Consider the following 23,316-nt stretch of genomic DNA (forward strand, 5'->3'; position numbering starts at 1 on the left):
CAGAGAAGTGAAAGAAAGAAAAATTCCAGAGGGAAAAAAACCCCAAAGAACAGAGAAAAGAAATACCAGAGAAAATAAATTCCACTGCAAAAACCAAGTAGGGCTGTGAGGTGATCAACTGTGTATTCTCAAAACCAGGCTGGCTCAGAGCATCTCATGTGAGGTTGTGCTGAACAGTGCTATAGATACACAGATAAAAAGAGGCAAAACAAGCAGCCTCGCTTTTTCAGGGGGTAAAAAAAAACCTCTTTTCCCAAAAGACCTTGGATATTAAAAAGACACTGACATCAAAACCGACAGTGCTTCAAGGTATTGGATATGTCAGCTGTGGGTGCCTGCAGAAAAATCCTTACAACAATCAGCTACAACCTTTCCTGGTTCTTCCCCTCAATTTGAAGAAGACATTTCCAGGCCATTAAATTGAGTTGTAAACATCAGAAAAATAACTCATGGTAGACATCAATGCCCATAAGGGAAATATAATAATTGTGGAGAAATTCCCATTGTCCTCTTGTCTTAGATGTTCTCTTGCTTGAGATTCCAGAGGAGTCAAAGCAAATCAAAAGCAAATCAAACTGAGTGAATACACAAGCATTCACTGAAGTATTATAGCCCTAAATGGATGTTCTAGTGGAAAAAGATCTTTAGATTTCTGTAGTTTACTCCTCAAAGATGATTAATTGAAACAGCACCCTGTGCTCTGCTATCTTGGGAATCTCTGATGATAAATCTGTCTCTCTCCAATCCCAATGTATCTGAGCCATATTCAGCAAGCTTGTGCTCAATTTTCCTTGCACTAATGAGAAACCAACAATACCTCATGATACTATTTGGAAATGTTGAAAATATAGGTAGATAAGTTGGATATATCAAAGAATTGTGGTTTCCTATGTGTAATTCACTATTCAGCTTTTCATTTGGTGCACTGATGTATCTTTTACTGAATAAAAATAGGGCTAAACCAAAGAAGAATTATTAATGCAAAGAGTGATACAAACAGCTCTGTATTAGGCATAATTTCCATTCTTAAGGTATGATGTATGTTCTGGAATCTGGATGTGATTTAACAGTTAGAATGTTAACTCTGGAATGCCTGATCTTGTATTTGGGGATTCTGTAACACAGGAAAATTGATGTGGAAATCTGCACTTCCTCCACTGTCCTCATCCAGCCTTTCTGGGGTTAATGATACAGTGCCAGAACTGCAGTTGATTTTTCTGCTGAAAATCAGGCTCCAGCTTCAGCATTTGAACCTGCTCTGAATAAGAATTTCTGTGCAGTTAGTGCCAGTGAAATGCCGTGCTCGGTGCTAAACCAGATGGGGAAAGAACAACAGAAAACCAATTCAGAAGACAAATTACTTTCAGGCTCAGCCAGTTTGGGTTTCCTGTGTGAGTTGTGGCCAGAGAACCTGTTTGCCCTGGTGTTGCACACTTGGGATTTCTTAAGAGCCCAATGCAAAGTTGATTTTAAAAACAAACAAACAAACCCCCCCCTGAACTACCCAACCAAAACAAAGCTTGTTAACAAAAGCGAGGAATCTGCTTCATGTGACAACTGTTGCCTGTACCAAAAGTTGAAGCAGCTTTGACAGCGTTGTCAGCTTTTCCCTGAAGGGACCAGATGCTGTATTTTAAATAAATAAATAAATAAAAATCTTATCAACTTAAGGGGCCTTAGCCTTCTCAAGGGATTAAAGTGCTTTCATTCATTTAACCAGTTACAGCTTCATCACAGTCTGCCAAATCTGCTGCTTCTGGGGCTGAGCTGTAAAGCTGCAACTCGGCCTCTGTCCATATGGTCACAAAAAGATGCAAACTCAATTTACAGGCATGTGCTGATGTGGCCTTTTTTTGCAGAGTTCTTCCTGTGCCTGAGTGCCATCTCATTTCTCTTTATTCTTTATTCTGTAAGTTTTACTTGTGCTTTGTTGTTTCTTCCCAAGGTCTTTAGGTGCTGGAGCAGGCAGGGGCTGACAGGAGATTATTGTCAGATTTGTTTCCACCCATGTAACCTATCTGCAAGTAAACATGACGTAGGGCTGTCAACTGATTACATTCCAGGCCTCTGAAGAGCAGCCAAGGGAAAAAGAAACTTCACATGTAGAGAGGAGTTTCTCCCTTCAGCATTATCATTGTGGTGTTTTTAAGGTTCTCTTTTTCTGGATTTTACAACTTTCTCAATAGAAAAGGCACTTCTGAGCTTAGTCTGTTTAAAAGGTTATGATAATATTTTACTGTTATGAGAACAAATATTCATTGGTGGTGTTGCAGGTAAAACAGTGCAGAAATATCTGGCACAGTGCATACAAGGATGGAAAAGGAAGAAAAATTTGGAAGTTGGCAATGTGTGAGTGGTTTGTGCTCTCCTGGGGCTCTTCTCTCGAGCCTCCTCCATCAAATGTGACAGTTTTAACTGCTCAGTCACACTTCTGCTTTATCCTTGAGCTGAGGTGACTGTGAGGTATTTTGATGGCTTTGTCATGTTAAGTCAAGGATTAAAGTAATTCCTATATTTATGTGTGACTGCTTAGGCACAGTACTGTGGATGCTGTAATGTATGATGTAGATTAGTTTGCTAAGTGGCTGCTACGGCATAAAATCCATGTATGAGAAAATATCTGAGGGCTAAGGGGTATCTAAAGGCTTTTCTTGCAACTCATCATCCAGGTGATTTTCCCTGTACAGAGCTCTGCTTTCTTTTAATGTTACTTTTAAGCATTTTTCAGGACGTGGCATTACCTATCTGCTCACAGCCAAGGTGTCAAATTTATCTTAAAACAAGGCACAGGTCTGAGTCACTCTGTTTTGGCAACTGCTTATTTAAATTCTGGGCTGTAATGGCAGGGACTGGTGACTCCCCACTGCTTTGGTAATAGGAATGTTGTTAATAGGAATAGTTAATTCATTTTTTGTGTGTGGATTCCCTGGCTCCCTTCCCCTCTCCCTGCCTTCCCAAGGGGGAATATCCAGGAACACGTTGTCCTCAGTCATTTCAACACAGGATGGGAGAAGGAACAGTTTGTTTATTTATTTATTTTAGTTTTTGCCCTTTTTTTTTTGTGTTGGTGATGAATTCACATGTGGCTTTTGTAGTATGGAATTGCTGTTAGGGGTTTTTTTTTGTGTTTCCTTTTGAGTTGGATGAATGAATTGAACCTCAATAGCTCATCAGTTTTAGTTGCTAAACTGTTTTCTCTGGAAGTGAAGGATTTTGTGGTAGCACAGTGTGTATCTTATTGCACATGAGGTTTTTTGCCCACTTTGGCCTTGCTTTTGAACTTGCAAGTTGACTACAAGCAAATTGGGTAGAAATGGAGAGTTTTCAAAGCAAATTCTTCCAAGTTCCATGGAAACAGCCCAATAGAAGGTGGAGACTCTGCCCACCAGTTCTGGAAAAGCTGCAATTTGCCTTCACAGAACTTTGCACATCACAGAATCCGCATGATAAGTCTTGTCTGAATCCTGTTGCCACCAGTGGAAACAGCAGAAGTCACTCTTGCATTTTTATGTAGTGAAGTCACTCACCCATAATATCCAATGCCACAGAAAAACTGCCATCATTAATCCTGCTGCTCACAGAATTGCTGGGTTGGAACATCTGAGTGATGGAGGCCAGTTTAAAGTCTGGGAGATGTTCTAGCACTCTTCCAGTTGTGCCTTGATCCAGTGTTTGGATGTTTTGTAGGTGTTTTTAAAAGGAAATAAGATAGTCTAAAGCAAATACCTAATATCTGTCTAATCTCAGCAAAAAAAGGGAAAAACTGACAGAACAAGCAGATGTTGACAAACTAAAACATGGCAGTTTTGTCAAACAGTTTTGCTTCCTTCTCTAAAACTGTAGATTTAATGGAGAAAATGCCATTACAGAGTTATGTGGTGGGATTATTATTATTTTCAAATCCTAAATACTATCTAACAGTCTAGCTTCAAAATTAGCTCTTGATTGATAGATTTAAGAACTCAGTATATTATATTTACTCAGTTATTTGAAAAACCCATTGGAATTCAGCAGGACTTCAGAACACAGCTGGAAGATGACTCAAGCAAGAGAAAGTATCTTGCAATAAAAGATTTTAAGAACCTAAGGTGGTAATGTTCAAAGGGAAAAATTGAGGCTTAAAACCTGTGTGTCCCTGCATGGTGGATGCTGCAGAGCTCTGTAGCCTTCCAAAACAAAGTAAAATAACGAGAGCCAGAGGCCACAGTCAAATTTGGTTTATTTTAAATTTAAGTATGGTTGAACAATGGAGTCATTAAGGATGAAAACAGCCTGTCAGTGGCAGCCTCTGGCCAAAATCCAGCCCAGGTTTTCCCTTTTGCCAACTCCATTCCAGACTCTGTCGAAAATCCGGTCCGGGTTTTTCCTTTTGCTGAGTTTTGGGGGGTTTTGGGGTTTTTTTGGTGTCTTTTTGTTGTTGTTCTTGGGGGGTTTTTTGATTTTTGTTTTGGTTTCTTTTTTGCTGAGTCCACTCTGGACTCCAGTCGAAATCTGGTCCAAGACAAGTCTTTGGCGCCCAATGTGAGGCTGAAGGGCATGGAGAGAAAAAGGATAAAAAAAGGAATTACAGTTCTTAACCAAATTTCTGTGTGCTGGAAATAAAAACTTCTTTAGGTATCACCTAATTTCTTTAGGTCCAGCTTACCCTGCTTTGATCATGGCTGTATTTCTCCCATTTGCAGGCCCTTATCTAACCATGGGTCCTGTAACCAAGGCTGCTGTGGCTGTTACCCAGTTTGCCTTATGGGTGAATAAGGTGAGGAGTTCAGGAACTTTAGCTTCCTCTGGAAGGCAGGCACATGGATTCAGAGCTATCACACACTAACTGTATTTTTGGGGTTACTTTAATAATGGTACTTACTGTGAGGACACTGGGGGAGATTTTCTCCCAACCCTTTACACAGCTCTTTGGGTCTGCCCCACCAGTTTGCTAAGGTTTCAAATCTTCTCTAAATGCTAATGGCATCATACAGTGCCTGGTGGTGCTGATTTGCCTGTTCTGTTCAGGACTCCAGGCAAAATCCAGTCCAGGTTTGAGTGTGATATCAGCTCTGCTGCAAAAACATTCTCACAGAAATTAGCTCAGTGCAGTTACAGGGTTAATTACAGATGGAGCTGGATGAAATGTAAAGACCTATTCCATGAGAACCAGAGGAGATGATCACTTTGTCCCCTCTGGCCTTGAAGGGGTGAACAAATTAAACACAATTTCTGTTACCTGCTGGAAACAGTTCTGCTAAATCTGGAAAAACAAGAGGAAGGTGATTCTGATCAGAACCTGATTAGTGGATCCCAGGTGTTTCAAAGGCTCTGTGTGGCTGGGTGGGTTTTGCTTGTCCAAGTTCTGCACTTTGTGAATTGTCCTGAAAATGGAGAAATACTCAGTGATGCTTTCAGGAGCCACCACGAGTTCATGCTCGGGCAGAAGGGGAGGCAGAGCAGTTGTTTTTCACCTTTTACCTTCTCTGGGCAGGTTTGAATAAGTGATATTGTTACACTGACAGTGTCCAGACCCTGCCTGTCCTCTTTTCCACCAGCACTGCTCAAATCACACTCATTTTTTAGACCATCTCTCTTTTCCCCCTCTGGATTACACTGGTTTATTTGTTACCTGCTTCTCCTTATCTTTGGAAATGTGGCTCCACAAAGGTTCTCACAGGGTCTGATGTGTTCACCCCCCTGTCCTTTCACCAGGAGCTTTTTAACCATTTCAGTTTCCAAACCCATTTTGCTGTTCCACTTTAGCTGGCAGCAAATTAATGTAAGCTCAGGTATAATTGGATAAATGGAATTTAATCACTTTTTGAATGTGTTTGACATAACTCTAGTGAGTTCCAAGCAAAATTCCTCACCTCACCATGACCTGCAGTCTAACCTAGATTCTCTGGAGTATTACAGCTTTGTATTTTACAGCTTGACTCTATGGAGTGTGGGAACTGACTGAGAAAACGTCTGGCAGTTCTTTTCTCTATCCATTATTTAGTGACCTGCCTTAGCATGAAAGAAGGTCATGGAAAACTGTCTTTGTGGTGGTTGTGCTCTGTTTTTTCATAGAACTTCCAGAAACCTTTTAATATTTTTCTCCTATTTCTTTTAGAAACTGATATTTTTTATTTAGTCCTTCGTATAGTACTGGGAAGTAGATCTGCTGGCAAATGCAGCTGGTTTGGGGTTGGGCTTTTTTACCTTTTTTTGCTGTAATTCTCCCAATTTTTAAAAATAATTTTTGTATAACAGATGCTGTACTCTGTAAGTACAATTCTTTTTTCATATTGATTTGAACAGTTGAGTTTAATCATGTCAGGATCTTTTTTCCCATTTATGGCACTATTAAGTCTGTATATGTACAGCAACTCATGAAGAGCCTTTACCACACTGTCTTGTACAGTAACATCTCACACCTCACATACCAAGGGAATAAATGATGATTATTTTCTTCTCAAGGCAGGTGTTGTCACTTGCAGGTACTAATTGCAGCTGGAGATAAATACACTTTTTGGGAGAGATGTCTGTGAATGACTGGAGGCCTTCAGTAGTCTCAGGCTTTATAAAGGAGGGCTGACCTGTCTTTAAAGCTGAAATTTAGAAAGCTTTTGCTTAAAACTGATCAAAACTGCCCATATAGAGCTTCACTGAATCTCTGAGCACATAACAGCCACAGGGTGCACCAATTCCTGCTCTTGTAAGGACACACAGAATGTGCAGAGAGAGAAATGTAGTAGCTGGTTATTCAAAGAAGCTGGACTGGGTTTGGAAAAAAGCAGAAATTCTTTGGCATCCTCCCTTGAGTCCTGTTCAAAATAACCCAGGTACCATGGTTACCAGAAGAGTCACTTTGCTGCTCCTCCTGGGAATCTGGTGTTGAGCAGCCCCATCTGCTCTGGGAGCTGAATTCCTGCATTTCCTGGCTCCCACCAGGCCCTGGGTCACTGCAGGGGCTGGAGCAGTTCCAGGGATGCTGGGCACTGCCAGATTCCTCCAGGTTGTGTCTCCCAGTTTGTGGTTTGAGTGTGGTCTCTTCGTAACAAACTCCTCCCATTTTTTACATAAACGTGGAAGATGAGCAGGGCCAAGGTATGAAACAGAAAAGGATGAATATTCTACAGAGAGTTTAATCTGTGCTATCCTGGAGCCAGCATCACTTCTTTAGGGGATGATCTGCAGTGTGAGTTGGAGGGAACAGATTGCAGCAGTTTTTCCTGTCCCTGGGAATCCCTGCATGGATTTATCCTGTTCCAGCACAGTGCTTCAGACACCTCTTACCTCACTGACCCCACTCACCTTCCTGTGGAGAGGTGCTGGGTGCCTGTGCTTGGGTAACTAATTTGGCTTTGTTTAAAAAAATCACCACAGACACAAACACACACCATGAAACAGGAAAAAAATTCCATTGCCTGGCTCAGGGGTTGTGGAAAAGGAGCTTGAGGAATCTCTCTGTGCAACCCCAAACCTGACTATTGTCTTTGAAGGGATGCTCCTTATCTAGGCCATTGTTCTAGTTTTCCTGTCTAATTTCTTAAATGGGTTTGTAGAGCCTCTTTTGATTTAACTCTTGTTTTTTCAGGTAGAAAACAGAACAAAATTGAGTGGGTAAATAGCTTCTAACCAGAACTAACCAGTCTTTTCACATGAAGAGACAAAAACCCCTACCCAGACTTGCTAGAAAAGGAATAAGGAGGAGAACTTGGAACTCAGTATGGACTGATAGTGCAATTAATTTTTTTTTTTGTTTGTACTTAAGATTTTTACCCTCTAGAAAAAGTAGCTGGTGTCTGAGGGTGAATACCATGTCCCTCACTTCAGGGGTAGTTCTTCTCAGGGATTATTTTATCAGTGTTATATATTCCTCCTCACCACTGTGCCAGAGATCTGGATTCTCTGGAACTCTTTGGGTGGTTACACTTCTTTTTCCTAAGCCAGTCCTAGTGCTTGTTTGTGTGTTCTCTGCCAAGAACACCAAATACCAAAGGTTCTACGAGTTACTATATTAGGCTGTCATGATAACTGTAAACTTTGTGTGTTTTTATTCCATGGAGAGTAATAATTTGCTACAGTGCCACTTAAAGCAGGATCTGAAGGTGACCTGCAGTTGTTCCAGAATTGCCTCTAATGGAGAGGAGGGGCTGCCACCCTAAGTGTGGACAAGAGGTGCCTCTGCCCCCCATTCTCACTTGAATAATATTTTTTAAAGTTCATTATTCTCCCTGTTTTTCTGAGGTTTGTGTGGATTAAGATTATTTTTCCTCATCAGCTGAAGCCTCATTTTGCCACCAGAGTACAAATGTGTGTGGCAGCTCCTGGGCACTGACCTGGGACTTTGTGGAGATGTAAAGTCCTTGATTCCTCACAGGTGACCTCATGACTAAACTCTTCCCAACTGGAATAATGTGAATTTTCTCATGTGCTGTGATCATGCACCTTAATTGACAGCACAAGGAGCTCATTGTTCTCTAGTAATCCTGGAAGTTCCCCCAAGAAATAGAATGTCTGCTGTAAAAATGATATTAAATAATAATTTGCTTTTTAGTTTATAGAAAGGAGAGTTACAGTCTTTAACAGGAGGTTTCATTCAAGCTCTCTGCCAAGGCCTCACAATATTCCTGGTTGTACAAGGTGTGCTGGAAAACACAGGTGGACATTTTCAAACCATTGGTGCATTTTCCATGTGGAATTCTGTGAATCTCTTGAAGAGGTTTCCATCACTGTGTCCCTGTTCTCACAATGCTGGATGCAGGCTGAACAGATTTGCACAAATTTGGGGCACAGCATATTGTCTTCCTGAACTGCAGGAATCCTGTGGCTCTTCCTGGCAAGTGTCAGCCACAAACACCTTTTCCTTCTTTGCTTAATTTAATTCTTCCATCCCCTGGGAATTGGGAAAAGCTGTAGCTCACAGCCATTGCCAGTAATTGGAATGGCTGTAAATATTTCATATGATAAGTTTGAAAGCCACTGCTTTGTAGGCTTTCATTTAGGAGTGTTTGGGTTGGATTTTTTTATTCTTGAAAGTGAAGAAAAGATAAAATGAACTCCTCTCCCCAAGGATTCAAATAGCTGGTTATATCTACAGTGTTGCCAAGTGCTCTGTATCATGCTTTTATTTTAAATACAAGAGGGCTGTACTATGTAGTTTATCCGAATTATTCCTTAGAGAAAATATGAAAGGAATTTTTTCTCATTTCATTTCTTTTATTTTTCCTCACAGAATTAGAATAAGAAGCAAACAGACCTTAGAACTCCTAATCTGCTGGTAGAAATTTATGTGAAACACTAGCACAAAATACTATTGCATTCAGAACATTGGGTGTACTGCCTCTTGTTAATTATATTTTGGTTGTGAAGATCAGTATTTGTTCAACATTAATACAAACTCACAGACAAAAAATTTCATAGCTTGAAATAAGAACTGGTTATGTCATTCCTGTGCTTTGTGAACATGGCTGTGCCAAGAGCTTCTTCACTGAATTTGGTGTTTTATTTGGAAAGCATTAAATGCAGGTGTGTTTCTTACTGCTTCAGGTCGGAGGAACAAAAGCTGGAGTCGTGCGTTTCCTGGGAGAAACTGACTTTGCTAAAGGAGAGTGGTGTGGGGTGGAGCTGGATGAGCCCCTGGGAAAGAACGATGGAGCTGTGGCCGGCACGAGGTTGGTGCATCCCCACATTTACTTTATGCCATTTTTCTCTGTATTCTCTTCTGGGTTTTTATATCTTCCATGAAATTTTCAATCAGGGGAGTGAGGGAGGCTCTAAAGCTGCCTTGTCTGCTGCTGGTGGGGAGGGTTGGTGTGCAATGGTTTGAATTCTCTGACGCCAACACTTCTCTCCCATTCGTGGGATGAGCTGATCTCTCCTCCCATGTGAGTTTTATTCATAGTCTGGTAATGGAAAACACAATTTCCTTCTTTTAAATGCCTGTTTGATTTCTCAGCTTGGAATAAATGCTCAGTTAAGAAAATCTCTGGATATCCAGTAGTTGTACTTAAGGGAAATCTTCCAGCATCCCAGGAGCTGGAAGTTCCTGTTCCAGCAGATGCCTCCTGGTAGAGATGGGAGCAGTGTAGCTGCTCCCTCCAATGTCACAATCAGAATTAATTCACATCACAATTTAACTTTCTTTCTCATTTGCCATAAGGAGTAGTCTTTAACCTCATTAAAAAGAGGTTTTACAAAGATTGTGTCACCTTAACGTAGGTGATCACAGCTTAAAATTATAAGTGGTTTTTGTCTATATTTAACCAAAAATATATGTTCTCTATCATCAAATATACATAAATGGTATGTATGCAATAAAATATAAAACTACTTGATTTAATTAAAAGCTGATTTCTATTTTTAACTCTGAGCCATCGCATCTGTTGGCAGTTCAGAGGAATGTGATGAAGGAGAAAGCTGTGGATATAAAACTGAATCTGAATGGAATTTTTTAGACACCAGAGCCGTAGTGTTTACTCTGAATTTCTGAAGTCTGATGTGATCATGCCGTTTGAGACTCCCAAAGCCCCTTTCCCATACGGGTGTTAAATAGAATTGCGATCCAATGCCTTGAACACTTTTATACTCCTGATCTAGAATTCTCCACCAACCCAGAAAAGAAGCTAACTCCCGCTCTCCTCTGCTTGCTTTGCCCTTGGAAGGTATTTCCAGTGCCAGCCCAAGTACGGGCTCTTCGCCCCGGTGCACAAGGTGACCAAGATCGGCTTCCCCTCCACGACCCCGGCCAAGGCCAAGCCCGCCGTGCGCAAGGTGCTGCCCACGCCCACGGCGCTGAAGCGCAGCCCCAGCGCCTCCTCGCTGAGCTCGCTGAGCTCCGTGGCCTCCTCCGTAAGCAGCAAGCCCAGCCGCACAGGACTCGTAAGCTGCTTTCTCCTTCGCATGCTCCCCCCTCCCGGCCCGGGCCCGCCCAGCTCGGCTCACGGTGCTCCTCATTCAAATTGTGCACGGAGGGAGGAAATCTTAGCTAGCCCTGGAGAGCAGCTGAGTAGTGGAATATTTAATTCAAGCTAACGGAGTGATTGCAATAAGAAAGGGGCTTAGGATGCCAACTAATTTCTCTGGCTGCAATCTGCATTTAATTCATTTTCTGAAGCTTCCAGATGTCACACTGGGTTTGTTTAAGCAGGAAGCTTCACGTTGGCTAAAATCTTCAAAATTTCCTTTTGCTGTTCAAGAGATGAGTCAGCTGAGAAATGCAGCAGGAGCGATTTCCAAGTCTCTGCTGACAAGAAGCCTCTTTCTTTTCTTTTAGATTTGGTTTTAATCCTGTGAATTTATAAGGGCTGAGTGTTGCCAAGTGCAGTGGCTCAGGTGAAATCTAACACAGTACTAATTCCACCTAATACACTTACTATGGATCCTTTTGAAGTTGCTCTGTTACATAAATGTCCTAATCTTGGCTTGCAGCAGTAAAATGGAAATCTGGGAAGGCTGAATTTTGAGAAATCTCTTTTATGGCAATTGAAAACATAGAAATAATTGGATTCTTTTTTCCTTTTTTTTTTTTTTTTTGAAACCACAGTCCATAGATCTAATTAGGAAGGAGTGACTCCCAATGATGTGGAGCAGGTTCCCTGTCCCACTGTCCCACTGACCAGCAGGTGCCCAGAGAGGTTACTTACCCTGGTCCTGCAGGACTGAAGTAGATTAACAGAGGTCAGCAGTCGGTCAGGGCACCAGGGTTAATACCTGGCCACAAAAAGGATTTTTATTTGGCACAAACAGTGGGACTTCATTACTTAATCCATTCTGGAAGTTGCACTTGCAGCTGCAGAGTGCCCTCTAGTTTGGGATCACAGCACTAACACGTGGAACCAAATGCTTTATTCCATGTGCTGTGATCCCCAGGTTACACCTTGTGAGTGTCTAAAATCTGTTTGCTCTTTTTGTTGTGTCCCAGGGATTTTGCATGATTTAGGTCATAAAATACAAAGCTGCTATAATCCATTTTATCTGGAATTAAAATTCCAGCTTTCTTCCCACTCTTTTTCTCAGGCAGTGTGAACATTTGGTGGCCATCCAAGTTAAAAGGATTGTCCAAATAATTCTGAGACTTTTTCTTTAAAAGTTAAGCTGCTGGGGAAACGAGATTTCCTGTAATCAGTTTTGACCCAGCAGACTTTTTCTCCTTCAATTTCTAGGAAAACTAAAATTTTTCTGGAGATTTCTGGACTCTTACATTGACTGCTCAGTTGTTCAGGGCTGTTTCTATTTTCTTTTTCCTGTGTAATAAAAGCAGCTGTCAGAGTAGGTGATCCAATGATTTAAGGAGCTGTCTGATGCAATTGGTGTTTGTTTCCGAATCTGAAGCTTCTCTGAAGAGTTTTGGATTTGTTTTGCAGTTGGGAGTGAAGGGTGATTTGAAGACCTAAAACTGTTAGAAAGCAATACACTCTGGAATGGGATTTTTTTCTGGAAACTGGGAGGATCTGAAACAATCAGAGTGAAGAGGGTTTATTCTGTCTGGTGACTGGATTGCAGAGTGTGCAGGGTGGGATCCAGGCTGGCAGGAGCTGGGGCAGGGATTGTGCAGCAGGGAAGGGGAGGTGTCTGTGCTGGCAGGAGAATAATCCCTGCTGTGCTCTCAGCTGGGGCTCTTGGCCAGTGCCAGCTTTCCAGGCTGGCTGTGGCAGCTAGTCAATGTTTTGATCTCTGGAAGGATCATGCTCCTGGTTTTGGGTGATTAAGCAGAGCTACAGGATACAACAGTAAATCTTCATGATTTGGGTTTTTTAAAAAAAATTAACTGAGCTGTCATTCTCATTTAATACTTGGTCAAGTTTCTCAGCTGTTAAAGTCAGGTTTTATGAACAGCACTGGGTTGTTTTTTTTTTTGTTCAGTTTTTTGCTTTTTTCACATCTATTGCTCACTTTGCTTTGTCATTTCAGGTTATTTACTTTCCCTTCTAGCTCAGGAACTCATGAGGGTGTAGCTGGTAGGGCCATAATGAATTTTCCCTGGTACTGATTCCAGTGGGGCAAGGTCAAGGAAAACCTGGTTTCATTTTAGCTACAGTTCTCCTGATGAATTTTAATCTGAATTCTTGAAACTTAATATTCCAGATCCTTTTCCCAGAAGTAATTTAATTCCAAGTGATAGAAACATATATTTTATTTTATATACCAGCTGTTGTTCTTCACAAGGTTTTAGCTGTAAGGCTGGCTTTAGGTCAAGGTAAATGCTCTTCATCCTGGCTGCTTTTGCCATGGTAGAGGTGCCAGATGCTGGTGGGAGTTCCCAAAGCTTTTCATGGAGCATCTGGAAGTGTTGGAGTGCTGCTGGTGACCCAAGAGAATGACCTGTTCAATAGAGACATGATGTTTTTGGCTTGCTAGGAAGCTGCCTTTCTTTCTTTAATGCAAAAAGATGCTTAGGAGCATCCTGAGCCAGCCTTTCTGTGTGTCTACACCTTTGACTGAGGCCTTTTATTTTCACTTCATCCCTCCTGCCTCTTCCTCCGGCTGCTCCTCCTTACAGGGCTCTGACCACATGTGGTGGCCACTGTTAAATTCTGGAAAAGGAAGTCATTTAAGTGTAAAAGGAGAAGGTACAGTAGGTCCCAGGAAGCATTTGCTTTACTAACCCTGTGTTTGTGGGTTTGGAGGTGCCCACTACAGCCCTGTTTCCTTTCTCTTGGTGCAGAACGATTTTTAACACATTTATTTTGTGAAGTTGACAGAAACCTCTTCCCGGTATGCAAGAAAAATTTCGGGCACCACGGCCCTGCAGGAGGCCCTGAAGGAGAAGCAGCAGCACATCGAGCAGCTCCTGGCAGAAAGGGACCTGGAGAGGGCAGAAGTTGCAAAAGCAACGAGTCACGTCGGGGAGATCGAGCAGGAATTGGCTCTGGTTCGCGATGGGCACGACCGGGTGAGGGAGTTTTTGTTCCTCTGAAACAGAGTTAACACAATGGACTTAACCTCCAAAATGGGATTTTCTTATTGAAAAGGGCTGGGAGTAAGAGGTGGTGTGCTAAAAGTAAAATAATCCATACCTGTGAGAAGTCCCTTGTGGGATTTTTGGCTTGATGAGATACCAAATCACTGAATTTAACTCATTTTTATTGAACTTCACCACAGTCTTTGATCATGTCCATATTTGATAACATTCCTATCACTTGGCCCATCACTTCACCAAATCCTGGTTACTGAGGTACAGGTACATAACTTGGAAAATTTCCTGTATTTCCCAGCTTAGTAAGTTTTGGTTTTGTTCCTGTTCCTGATTAGCACGTGCTGGAGATGGAGGCAAAAATGGACCAGCTCCGAGCTATGGTGGAGGCAGCTGACAGGGAGAAAGTGGAGCTCCTCAATCAGCTTGAGGAAGAGAAAAGGTAACCCCAGACTGTCCTTATTAGTGTAATTCATGTTCTTCTTGTGCATCTTGCTGTTCATCCTGATCCAGACATGTTTCTCAGTGCTGGGGTCTGTGGCATCTTGAAGTCCTGTGGATGCTTTGGATGTGTCTTGAATTTCTGGCTGTTTCCTACATGAGTGGTAGAATATATGGCATGTGAGATCAAGCTGCTGATTTAGGTGACCTCAGATCATCCAGAAGGATGACAAAAGGAGAGAATCAATGAAGATTTAAAGGGTTTTAATACAAAATACCCTCTTAAGAGCTGCAGGAGTAGTGATGCCTTGCTTTGGCACTGGTAGTGTTTTAAGGACAGACATTTCCCTCCCTCTCATGCTTTCTGTGAGATATTTCTCCTTAATGTTCCTGGCAGTTTGCTGGTGCAGTGGGAATGTTGTCACTGTCATTGTGATTTCCACTGAAAAGTGAGCTTGAAAACATTTGCTTCCAAAATTACCTGAATTTTAATGAGTTGTCCCCACAGGAAAGTTGAAGACCTTCAGTTCCGTGTGGAAGAAGAATCCATTACCAAAGGAGACCTAGAGGTAAAATATCTCCAGCTTTGTAAAAGGGATATCCAGGAGGGCAGGAATCATTAAAAGATGCAATCCTGGTTCAGCCACATGAAAATGATGCCCATTTCTGCAGCCCTTTAGTGAGCCAATTGTCCCAAAACTGCAGGACTGCACCTCAAATTCAATTACACACTTTAGCAAAGGCTGTGCTATGGAAAGGCTGTAGTTACTTAGAGAAATTAAATTAATTCATAGAAAATTCTACCTTTTGCTGTTAAAAATAACCACTAAGAAAAAGAAATCGTTTTGAAGTTACAAAATTGCAAGTTAATAGTTTTGCCTTTGAAAATGAATATCGAAGACTTGTCCTGTTTGATCAATTTCTTGAGTAATTCCTGTGCTTCCCTTAGGGAAGGTTGATTAATGGAGAGTGTTTTGTCTTGAGAGTTTGCACATAAAATCTAAATAACAATTCATGTGTGCAACTTTTATCTATTGTTTATGGAATTGTAATGTTGGGCTACAGCACAGTGTGTTATTGCACAATCAGAATAGAAAACATTTAGGGAAGGATTGCTGTCAGGTATTTGAGCACTTGCCGGTTTTTTATCCCAAAATTCCAATTAATAAGCAAGATAATTTTAATTGCTCTACTCCATTGTCTAATCAGAAAGATACTAGAACTTCCTGCACAGCATAAAGTACAAACTTAGTTAACTGTGTTGCTGTAAAGCATTTGTGATTGAAGTGCTAGCCTTATGAAGAATACTCATTTCATATAACATTTCTTTTATTTTAGTCTTTCATTCATTTTAAGATACCTATCTAGACTCTTCATAGAATGCTCCTTTTATTGTTAAGTCCATGGAAATATTTTAATTTTTTATTTTCTGTTAAATCAATCGATAATCAGAGCAAACCATCCTAAAGATTCTGGTTTGTCAAGCTGCTTAACTTGGGGGTTTAAACTGAATTCAAGCTGATGGAAAGTCCTCTGTTGTTTGTGTTGGAATGGTAGTGCTGAGTCTGCAGGTGAAACATTTTTGTTTGTTTGTTTTTTAATTTTACTGATAGCGAAAGAGGCAGATTTCGGAAGACCCAGAAAATGTAAGAGGGCACTTCAATGTGCAGAGACATCCCATGTTAACAGATTGTGTGCAGAAAATGCTTATACTGATTCACTAACTGCATAATCTGTTATTGAGACATTGACTCTGGTATTTGTGTGCATGTTGCTTTCAGAGCAATTACAACATTTCTTGGAAAGAATGTGTGTAATGACTAAACGTGGCAATGCCCATTAACTGCAGACAGGGCCAGTGTGGCATTGGAATTCTTAAAGGTCACAACCTTTGCAACTCACTGAGGAGTCCAGGAGCTTGCAGAACATGACTGACCAGCATCCTGAAGTGACCTTAATTTAAATGTAGGATTTTAGCTGTTTTCTTCACAAAATCCTGCCTGCTCTCCTATGAGATCTTGCTGCTGTTCAATAGATGACAATTTTTCTGAGGGAAAAAATCTGTCTGTTCTTCATCTCCCTATATTTGTTTCCTTTTTCTTGTATGAAATCCTGAGGGGAAAGATGATTAAACCCTCTGAACAATTACTTTACAAAGCTGTCTGATTTTACTGTATGTTCATGTAGTTCCTCTTCTAATTATGTAGGAAAAATGTGTTACTTGATAACAGAAATGGCCATGCAAGATGTGTAAGGAGCCCTCTTGCTTCTCCAGCTCAGAATAGTGGAATTTTAAAGGCAGATTTATCTCAGGCTGCCTCCTCTGCTGCATCCCCAGCCGAGACAGGAAGTTCTCAGGACCAGAACTGGATCCTATTGTGCATCCTTAGGGGTTCCCTTTGCTGAGATCCCTCAGGGATCTGGATCTCCTCCAGTCTCCCCATCAGGCTGATGCTTTGTTAGATATAAATCTGCATGTGCCCTTCCTTTCTCTTGTTTTGTGTGCTCCTTCTTTGATCCCATCTTTTCTCCTGACTTCCCTGTTCTGATGTTTCCATTCAAAATGGACATTTTCACTCTGCAGAGGAGTTTCCAGGCTGACACTCCCTGGTCCTGGTGGTGTCCTGTGATTGTCTCCCAGCACGAGGGGACTGCAGGGTGCCTTGCCCCATCCTAGAACTGATTGTCAGGATTTGTAGCCTCAGCACAATTTCCCAGTTTGATGGGAACCTCACAGGGAGGTTTATTCTGGAGTGAAGGAATAGCCAGAGCACACAGGTGCTGGAAAAGGCTGATGTCAGGCCCCCAAGTTTGGGTGGAATTCTGGGAGGTTCAAGGCAGAGTCAGAATCCCATTTCCACATCACTTCCCTGATTGTGAAGCTCTGGAGAAGGGGAAGATGATTCCTTTGGCTTTGTTGTCTGTTTTTTTCTTTCCTGCTTTTCTTTTCCATCCGAGTTAAGTTTTACAATCAAATTATTTTCTTCTTTTTGGGGTACTTTCTCTTATCAGTTCACTGTGTTCTGGGTTTCCTCAAAGAGAACCATAATCAGTAAGAATTTCTCTCTACATCATCAGGAGAAAAATTTGAGCAGTTCAAAATTTTGCAATGATTTTTACCTCAGTAAATCTGGAATCTGTCCCTTGGAAATCAGATTTGATTAAAGGATAATCTCTCATCTCTAAATGGGGAAAAAGGTGTCAAACAAAGATCTCTGGAGGATTCTTTTTTAATCTTTTATTTCCATTTTGGCAGGATTTTAACTTACTTGTCTTTGTAGTATATAAGAGATGGGATTTTAAAAAACCCAGTAATCAGTGATGGTCTGTCTGATCTTTGGAGCAGTAAAGCACTGTCCATAAAATTAATGATCAAAGACTTTGGGTTTTATGTAGCATAAAAAAACTTAAGGTTACGTATTCCAAAGGCACACAGGGGAAATTCTATAACCATGAGATTTGGGATTTCTTGGGTTTTAGTAGATCCCCTTGGTGAATTTGAGCAAGTAAGGTTTGCATTTCCAGCTTTTAAAGCAGATTGTTTTTCAGGCTTACTTACAGTTTGGTTGTGGATCAAAACTAACACTGATCTGTGTCAGAGAGAAAACTGAATTGTAGCCACTTATTAAATATTATTTCCCTTAGAATAATTAATTCCATTTTCAAAGGCTATGGGCAGGAAAAACAATAATCTGTGTTCTTGGAGCATTTTTGCCTGTTACACCCTGAAGATCTTCCACTGAGAGAGAAACAGACCTGCTACAGAGTGAAAACATCAGCACATCTAAGAAGCAACTTTCAAGTTTGTGGACCAAGGAGCTCCATAGAAACATGGCCAACTGTTTTCAGCTGTTTAAAAAATTAACCCCCTTGGATGTCTGGATGCTTTTTGGAAGGAAGAACTTGCTGCTGCTGGAAGGAATTCTGTGTTTGGAGAAGCAGATAAGGAGCTCATCCCCATCTTTATATTTCTCTTTCATTATTTTCTCTTCCCTACTTCAGAGGTGCAGGTCAGGTTTGAATTACCTGCTGGACTTTCCCTGCATCTCCCAAACTTCAGGCTCTCTTGCAGGCCTCAGGGACTATCTGAATATCAAGCCAGAATATCAGATATTCTGTGTTCTTGCTAAAAATTCTGTTTATGAGCAAAAAGCAGGAGGTACCTGCTCACTTGGGTTCTTCTGTGTCCCATTTCTCTTCAGGAACCTGTTAGAATTCCAAAGATCTTGCTTTTTTCTTACTTCCACATATTCTTCAATATATTTAGACATCCATAACTGCAGAGCAACCAGGCTGATCCACTTTTTTATCTAGTTTTGAGGAATCTTGTTGCTTGCTTCCTTCCTGAAAGAGGAGAAGAGAGGGGGAAGAGAGGGAGGGTTTTGGAGTTACAGACAACCATTCTCTTTCTGTTTCTGTTCAGATAATTCAAGCCATAGTGACAGAGGAGCCTTCATGTTCCCAGATCTTGGCCAGAAGCATTTTTATGGCTGAGAGTTAGAGACAGCTGCTTTCAAAAAAAGAAAGTTAAAGTTTTGATTTGTCACATGAGCTTCAGTGGAGAATTTTTGTCCCCTTGTTAATAAGTATTTTTTTTAATAAAGTCAGCCAGAGGCATTAAAGGAAAAGGTAGTGGGATGACGAGGAAAGGGACTCACCATCCTGTTAGAACAGGAAGAGATATATGTGCACATATATATTTTTTGACATAACTATTCTAATTTGTGCTGAAAACTTCATGTACTGATAAATAACTTCTACTCAGCTGCATGAAACTTTTTTTGTTCCCATTTTTCCGTTTGCTGTTCATTTTATTGATTTATTTATTTTACACATTTGATTTCATTTTTACACGCCCATCCATTCACACCTTCAGCCCATCCTCCTCATCCATAGCATTTTCCTGTCCATTTCCCCCCCTTGCATCCTCTCTGCTCACCTGTTAGAAGGCTCTGGCAGCACGGCCTGCATGTGGCTCCTCCTCTTGTGCTGGCATGTGATGGTGGCACCGTTGTGTTCTCTTCCTCTCCCTCTCCACTAACAGACGCAGACCAAACTGGAGCATGCCCGCATTAAGGAGCTTGAACAGAGCCTGCTCTTTGAAAAGACCAAAGCTGACAAACTCCAGAGAGAGTTAGAAGACACTAGGGTAATGGTTTTCCCTGTTTGAATAACGAGCCTGATCTGTGTTGTGGAAGATTTCTGATGGCACAGTGCCGGGGGTGACTCGTGCTGGAACAGGTCCTTGCTCCTGCCGTAGCCAGAGCTGGAACACTGTAAAAAATTAGGATTAATGTTGAGCTTCCATGGGGTGTGTGTGTGTGCCTGGACATGTGACTCGTTGAAGAACTCAGGTAAGATGTCTTCACACTGCAAAAGTAATCCTCGGATCCAAAAGTAGCAAGATGGGATCATGAGCTGACGGAAGGGAACATTCAGTGTCTCGTTTTAAAAATTAGCAGAGTTCATTAAACCCGAAAAACCTAAGATTGAACATGCCAGTCCTTTTAACACAAACTGAGTATTTGGGGCTTGGCTTCTGAGCTCCTCAGTAGCTGCTGCACTATTTGCTTTGCTAAATCATAGTTTGCAGTGGCTTTTTAGCTCTCTTTTCCCACCAATGATAAAAATTTTTAATGGATTTCCCAGTAATTACTAATACTGCTGCCTGTCAGACTATTACTGACATACTTGCTGCCAAGTCAGAAGTTCAGCAGATGTCAGTTCTTAAGAAGAAAGAGATATATACACACACACAAATATTCATGCTCACACATGGGGATTTTCTTGAAGGTCAGGTAGGATGAATAGAAAAACCCAGGATGAATATAAAACCAACAATTTAATGTGTAATAAGTACTTTTAAAGTGCAACTGTGGGTAAGTAATATCTTTTCCAGGAGGTCAAAGCAGTAACTTCCTAATTTGAATTAATTCTGGGAGCTTTGCTGTAGCAAAAATTGCTCCAACAATCAGTGAAAAGCTCAGATAGTGCCAGGACACTTTTTCAGAGAGAAGCAGATATAGAAGGGATTTCAGAGGATTTATCAGTTCAAAATATGTTTGTCATTTTCTGACAGTCTTACAGCTGGTGTGAGGTGAATTTGGAAGGAGTTGTTTCAACAAAGACCTCAAGGTTCTCCATTCTTTTCCAGTCTGCTTTAAAATGGTTCTGAGGAACATTTTGTTAATCATTGATTATACCCATCAGGGTGGTTTGTAAACTTTTCAGTAAGTTATTTCTAGATACTACCAGAAGAACAAATTTTAGTAAATTCTGTGTGTGTAGACAATAGAAGATGTTTGTCATATGAACTGTGGACACTTCTCCCTTTTGGAAGTAATTTGCAACGCTCGGTGGAAGCTTTTCAGCAAGGCCTGAGTGTCCTTGTATGAAATGTATCTTTTATAATTCTTCTTTTCTTCAAATGCTGTTGATCATAGGTGGCCACAGTGTCAGAAAAGTCCCGGATCATGGAGCTGGAGAGGGACCTGGCACTGAGGGTGAAGGAGGTGGCTGAGCTCCGAGGGAGGCTGGATTCCAGCAAACACATCGATGACGTGGACACATCTCTCTCCTTGCTACAAGAAATCAGTTCTTTGCAAGAAAAAATGGCAGCAGCTGGCAAAGAACATCAGAACGAGATGAACTCGCTGAAAGAGAAGTTTGGCCTTAGTGAGGAAGCCTTGCAGAAAGAGATCAAGTCCCTTTCAGCTTCAAATGAGAGAATGGCAAAGGAAAATGAATCCTTGAAAACCAAGCTTGACCACGCCAATAAGGAGAATTCCGACGTGATTGAGCTGTGGAAGTCCAAGCTGGAATCTGCAATTGCCTCCCATCAGCAAGCAATGGAAGAGCTGAAAGTTTCTTTCAGCAAAGGTGTTGGGGCTCAGACAGCAGAATTTGCTGAGTTAAAGACTCAGATTGAGAAGATGAAATTAGACTATGAGAACGAAATGGCAAATCTAAAAGTGAAGCAGGAAAATGAGAGATCTCAGCACTTGAAAGAGATCGAGTCGCTGAAAGCAAAACTGGTGGCAGTCACGGAGGAGAAAGAGCAAAACCTGGAAAGCCTGAAGACCAAACTGGAAAGTGTGGAAGATCAGCATCTAGTAGAAATGGAAGACACTTTAAACAAATTGCAGGAAGCTGAGATAAAGGTAAAGGAGCTAGAGGTACTGCAAGCCAAGTACAATGAACAAACCAAAGTTATTGATAGTCTTACACCACAGATCAAAGCTGCTGAAGAAAAGCTTTTGGACCTTGCTGCACTTGAGAAAGCCAATTCTGAAGGTAAATTGGAAATCGAGAAACTTAGCAAGCAGCTTGAGGCAGCTGAGAAACAAATTCAGACTTTAGAGACTGAAAAGGGTGATGGAATTAGCCAGGTTTGTATCAACATCCATCCTTTTCGTTTTCTTTTGCTTTTATTTTACATTTGTACCCTTTTAATCTGCTGTAGGAATTACATCACAGAAAAAAGGAGTTTTAGTGACTGTGTATCTTGGGACCATCTGAGGAGGGTTAGAGAAGCAGTACCTGGGTCGTATCTCAACAGGTTTTGCTGCTCCACCTGCACCAATCAGCAAAAGGAAAAAAATTCCTTCTGCTCTTCCTTGCTGCAGATTTGGGCATGTCTGTGCTGAAATCTTCCTGTTATGGAGAAGTTACTTTGTTGGCTTGTTTGGGAGAAAGGCTTTAACCTTTGGGAATAGACACAAGGACAGGGACTCAGTGGGGAAATATTTCCTCCATTACCTTTCCCCTTCTCTGACGAGATGATGGGAGGGGCTTTTAAAACAAAAGAAAGCACAGAAAATCCTGGTGGAACTTTTCTTTAGGCCAAGGCTCTGCAGGGATGTTTTTGGCACTGTTTGACAGCACTTTGGAGCCACAGACTGCAACTTGGTGCAGGATTTTCCTTGGGTTTGGATGAAACACCTCTGTAAAGCTGATGGCAGTGAAGAGTAGTGGGGAAATAACTGGAAAAAGCTTTCCTAAACTCTTCACAGGTGGTTCCAAGATACCAAATTTTTGCCTTTGACTCTCTTTTTTGAGGCCACACTGGGTTTCTGCACTACCCCTGGGTGTGGTACAGGAATTCCCTCCCTGTGTGTGGGTATTGATTTGATCAGCCAATTGAAGCACAAATCAATCATTTCAACTAATGAAAAGAGTAAAGAACCAAAAGTAGTGCTTGAACTAATGCTGAAACTTTGAAATTGTGAGTGTATTCAAAAAAGTCTCTCATTAAATAATGTATTCACAATTAATGCCAAAATAAAACTAAATTTTCATGATTTCAAATCTATTCCAAGATGCAATTAGTGCTGTGATGTATGTAGTCATCAGTGGAAATCAGCTCCACTCAGTTAACCCATCATGGTTTTTTCTTAATTTTTTTTTATTTTTCATCTTAGAGTGATTTTAATATTACACTTATTTCTTTCAGATTCACCTTTTAATTTTCCTAATTTTTCATTCATGTTTCTCATTTTATTTTACTCCATTTCATCACCTTTGTTAGGCCAGTAATCTGGCCAAAGAACTGCAGGGCAAAGAGCAAAAGCTTCTTGACTTTGAGAAAAACTTGAGTGCAGTAAATCAAGTTAAAGATTCTTTGGAAAAGGAGCTTCAAGTTTTGGTGAGTAATACCCCAAAATTTTGACTTTACTCTTTGGATTTTGGGTTTCATGGTGAGAGTGTAATGGAAGTCTGTGGATCAGCTCTGAGCAAAGCCTTCCAAAGGTGTTTTACTCCTGGAAAAAATGGGAAGGGTTCATGGCTAATGGCATCTGTCTCAGAATAAAAAGAGCATTTCACCTCAGTGCTATGTTATCAGGTGTTTTGTCTAACTAGAACTCATCTATTTATGGATTGTAGATAAAATTAAACCAAATCAAAAGCAGCAGCAGTTTAAATTTAGACTGCTCATTAAGGAACACTTAATGGCCCTTCATTGTAGCTGTTGTGCCAATTAATGCTTGCTA

The 23,316-nt window shown here is 41.1% G+C and overlaps 1 protein-coding gene across 4 annotated transcripts in view; it reads left to right on the forward strand.

Annotated features, from left to right (window-relative positions):
• The window catches only part of CLIP1 (CAP-Gly domain containing linker protein 1), a 60,877-nt gene that overhangs the window by 15,771 nt on the left and 21,790 nt on the right, over positions 1-23,316 (forward strand). For 2 of the 4 annotated variants that reach the window (XM_084217141.1, XM_084217142.1), the window contains exons 4-12: positions 9,520-9,644; positions 10,635-10,851; positions 13,667-13,864; positions 14,224-14,327; positions 14,835-14,895; positions 15,940-15,972; positions 19,371-19,475; positions 20,770-21,714; positions 22,854-22,970. In XM_084217141.1, the coding sequence (XP_084073267.1) occupies positions 9,520-9,644; positions 10,635-10,851; positions 13,667-13,864; positions 14,224-14,327; positions 14,835-14,895; positions 15,940-15,972; positions 19,371-19,475; positions 20,770-21,714; positions 22,854-22,970 (1,905 nt within the window). The remainder of the gene's footprint in view (positions 1-9,519; positions 9,645-10,634; positions 10,852-13,666; positions 13,865-14,223; positions 14,328-14,834; positions 14,896-15,939; positions 15,973-19,370; positions 19,476-20,769; positions 21,715-22,853; positions 22,971-23,316) is intronic. The other 2 variants (XM_084217143.1, XM_084217144.1) reach the window with 2 other exon arrangements.

Source organism: Fringilla coelebs (assembly GCF_963513975.1).
Source record: "Fringilla coelebs genome assembly, chromosome: 17".
NCBI classification, from domain to species: Eukaryota; Metazoa; Chordata; class Aves; order Passeriformes; family Fringillidae; genus Fringilla; species Fringilla coelebs.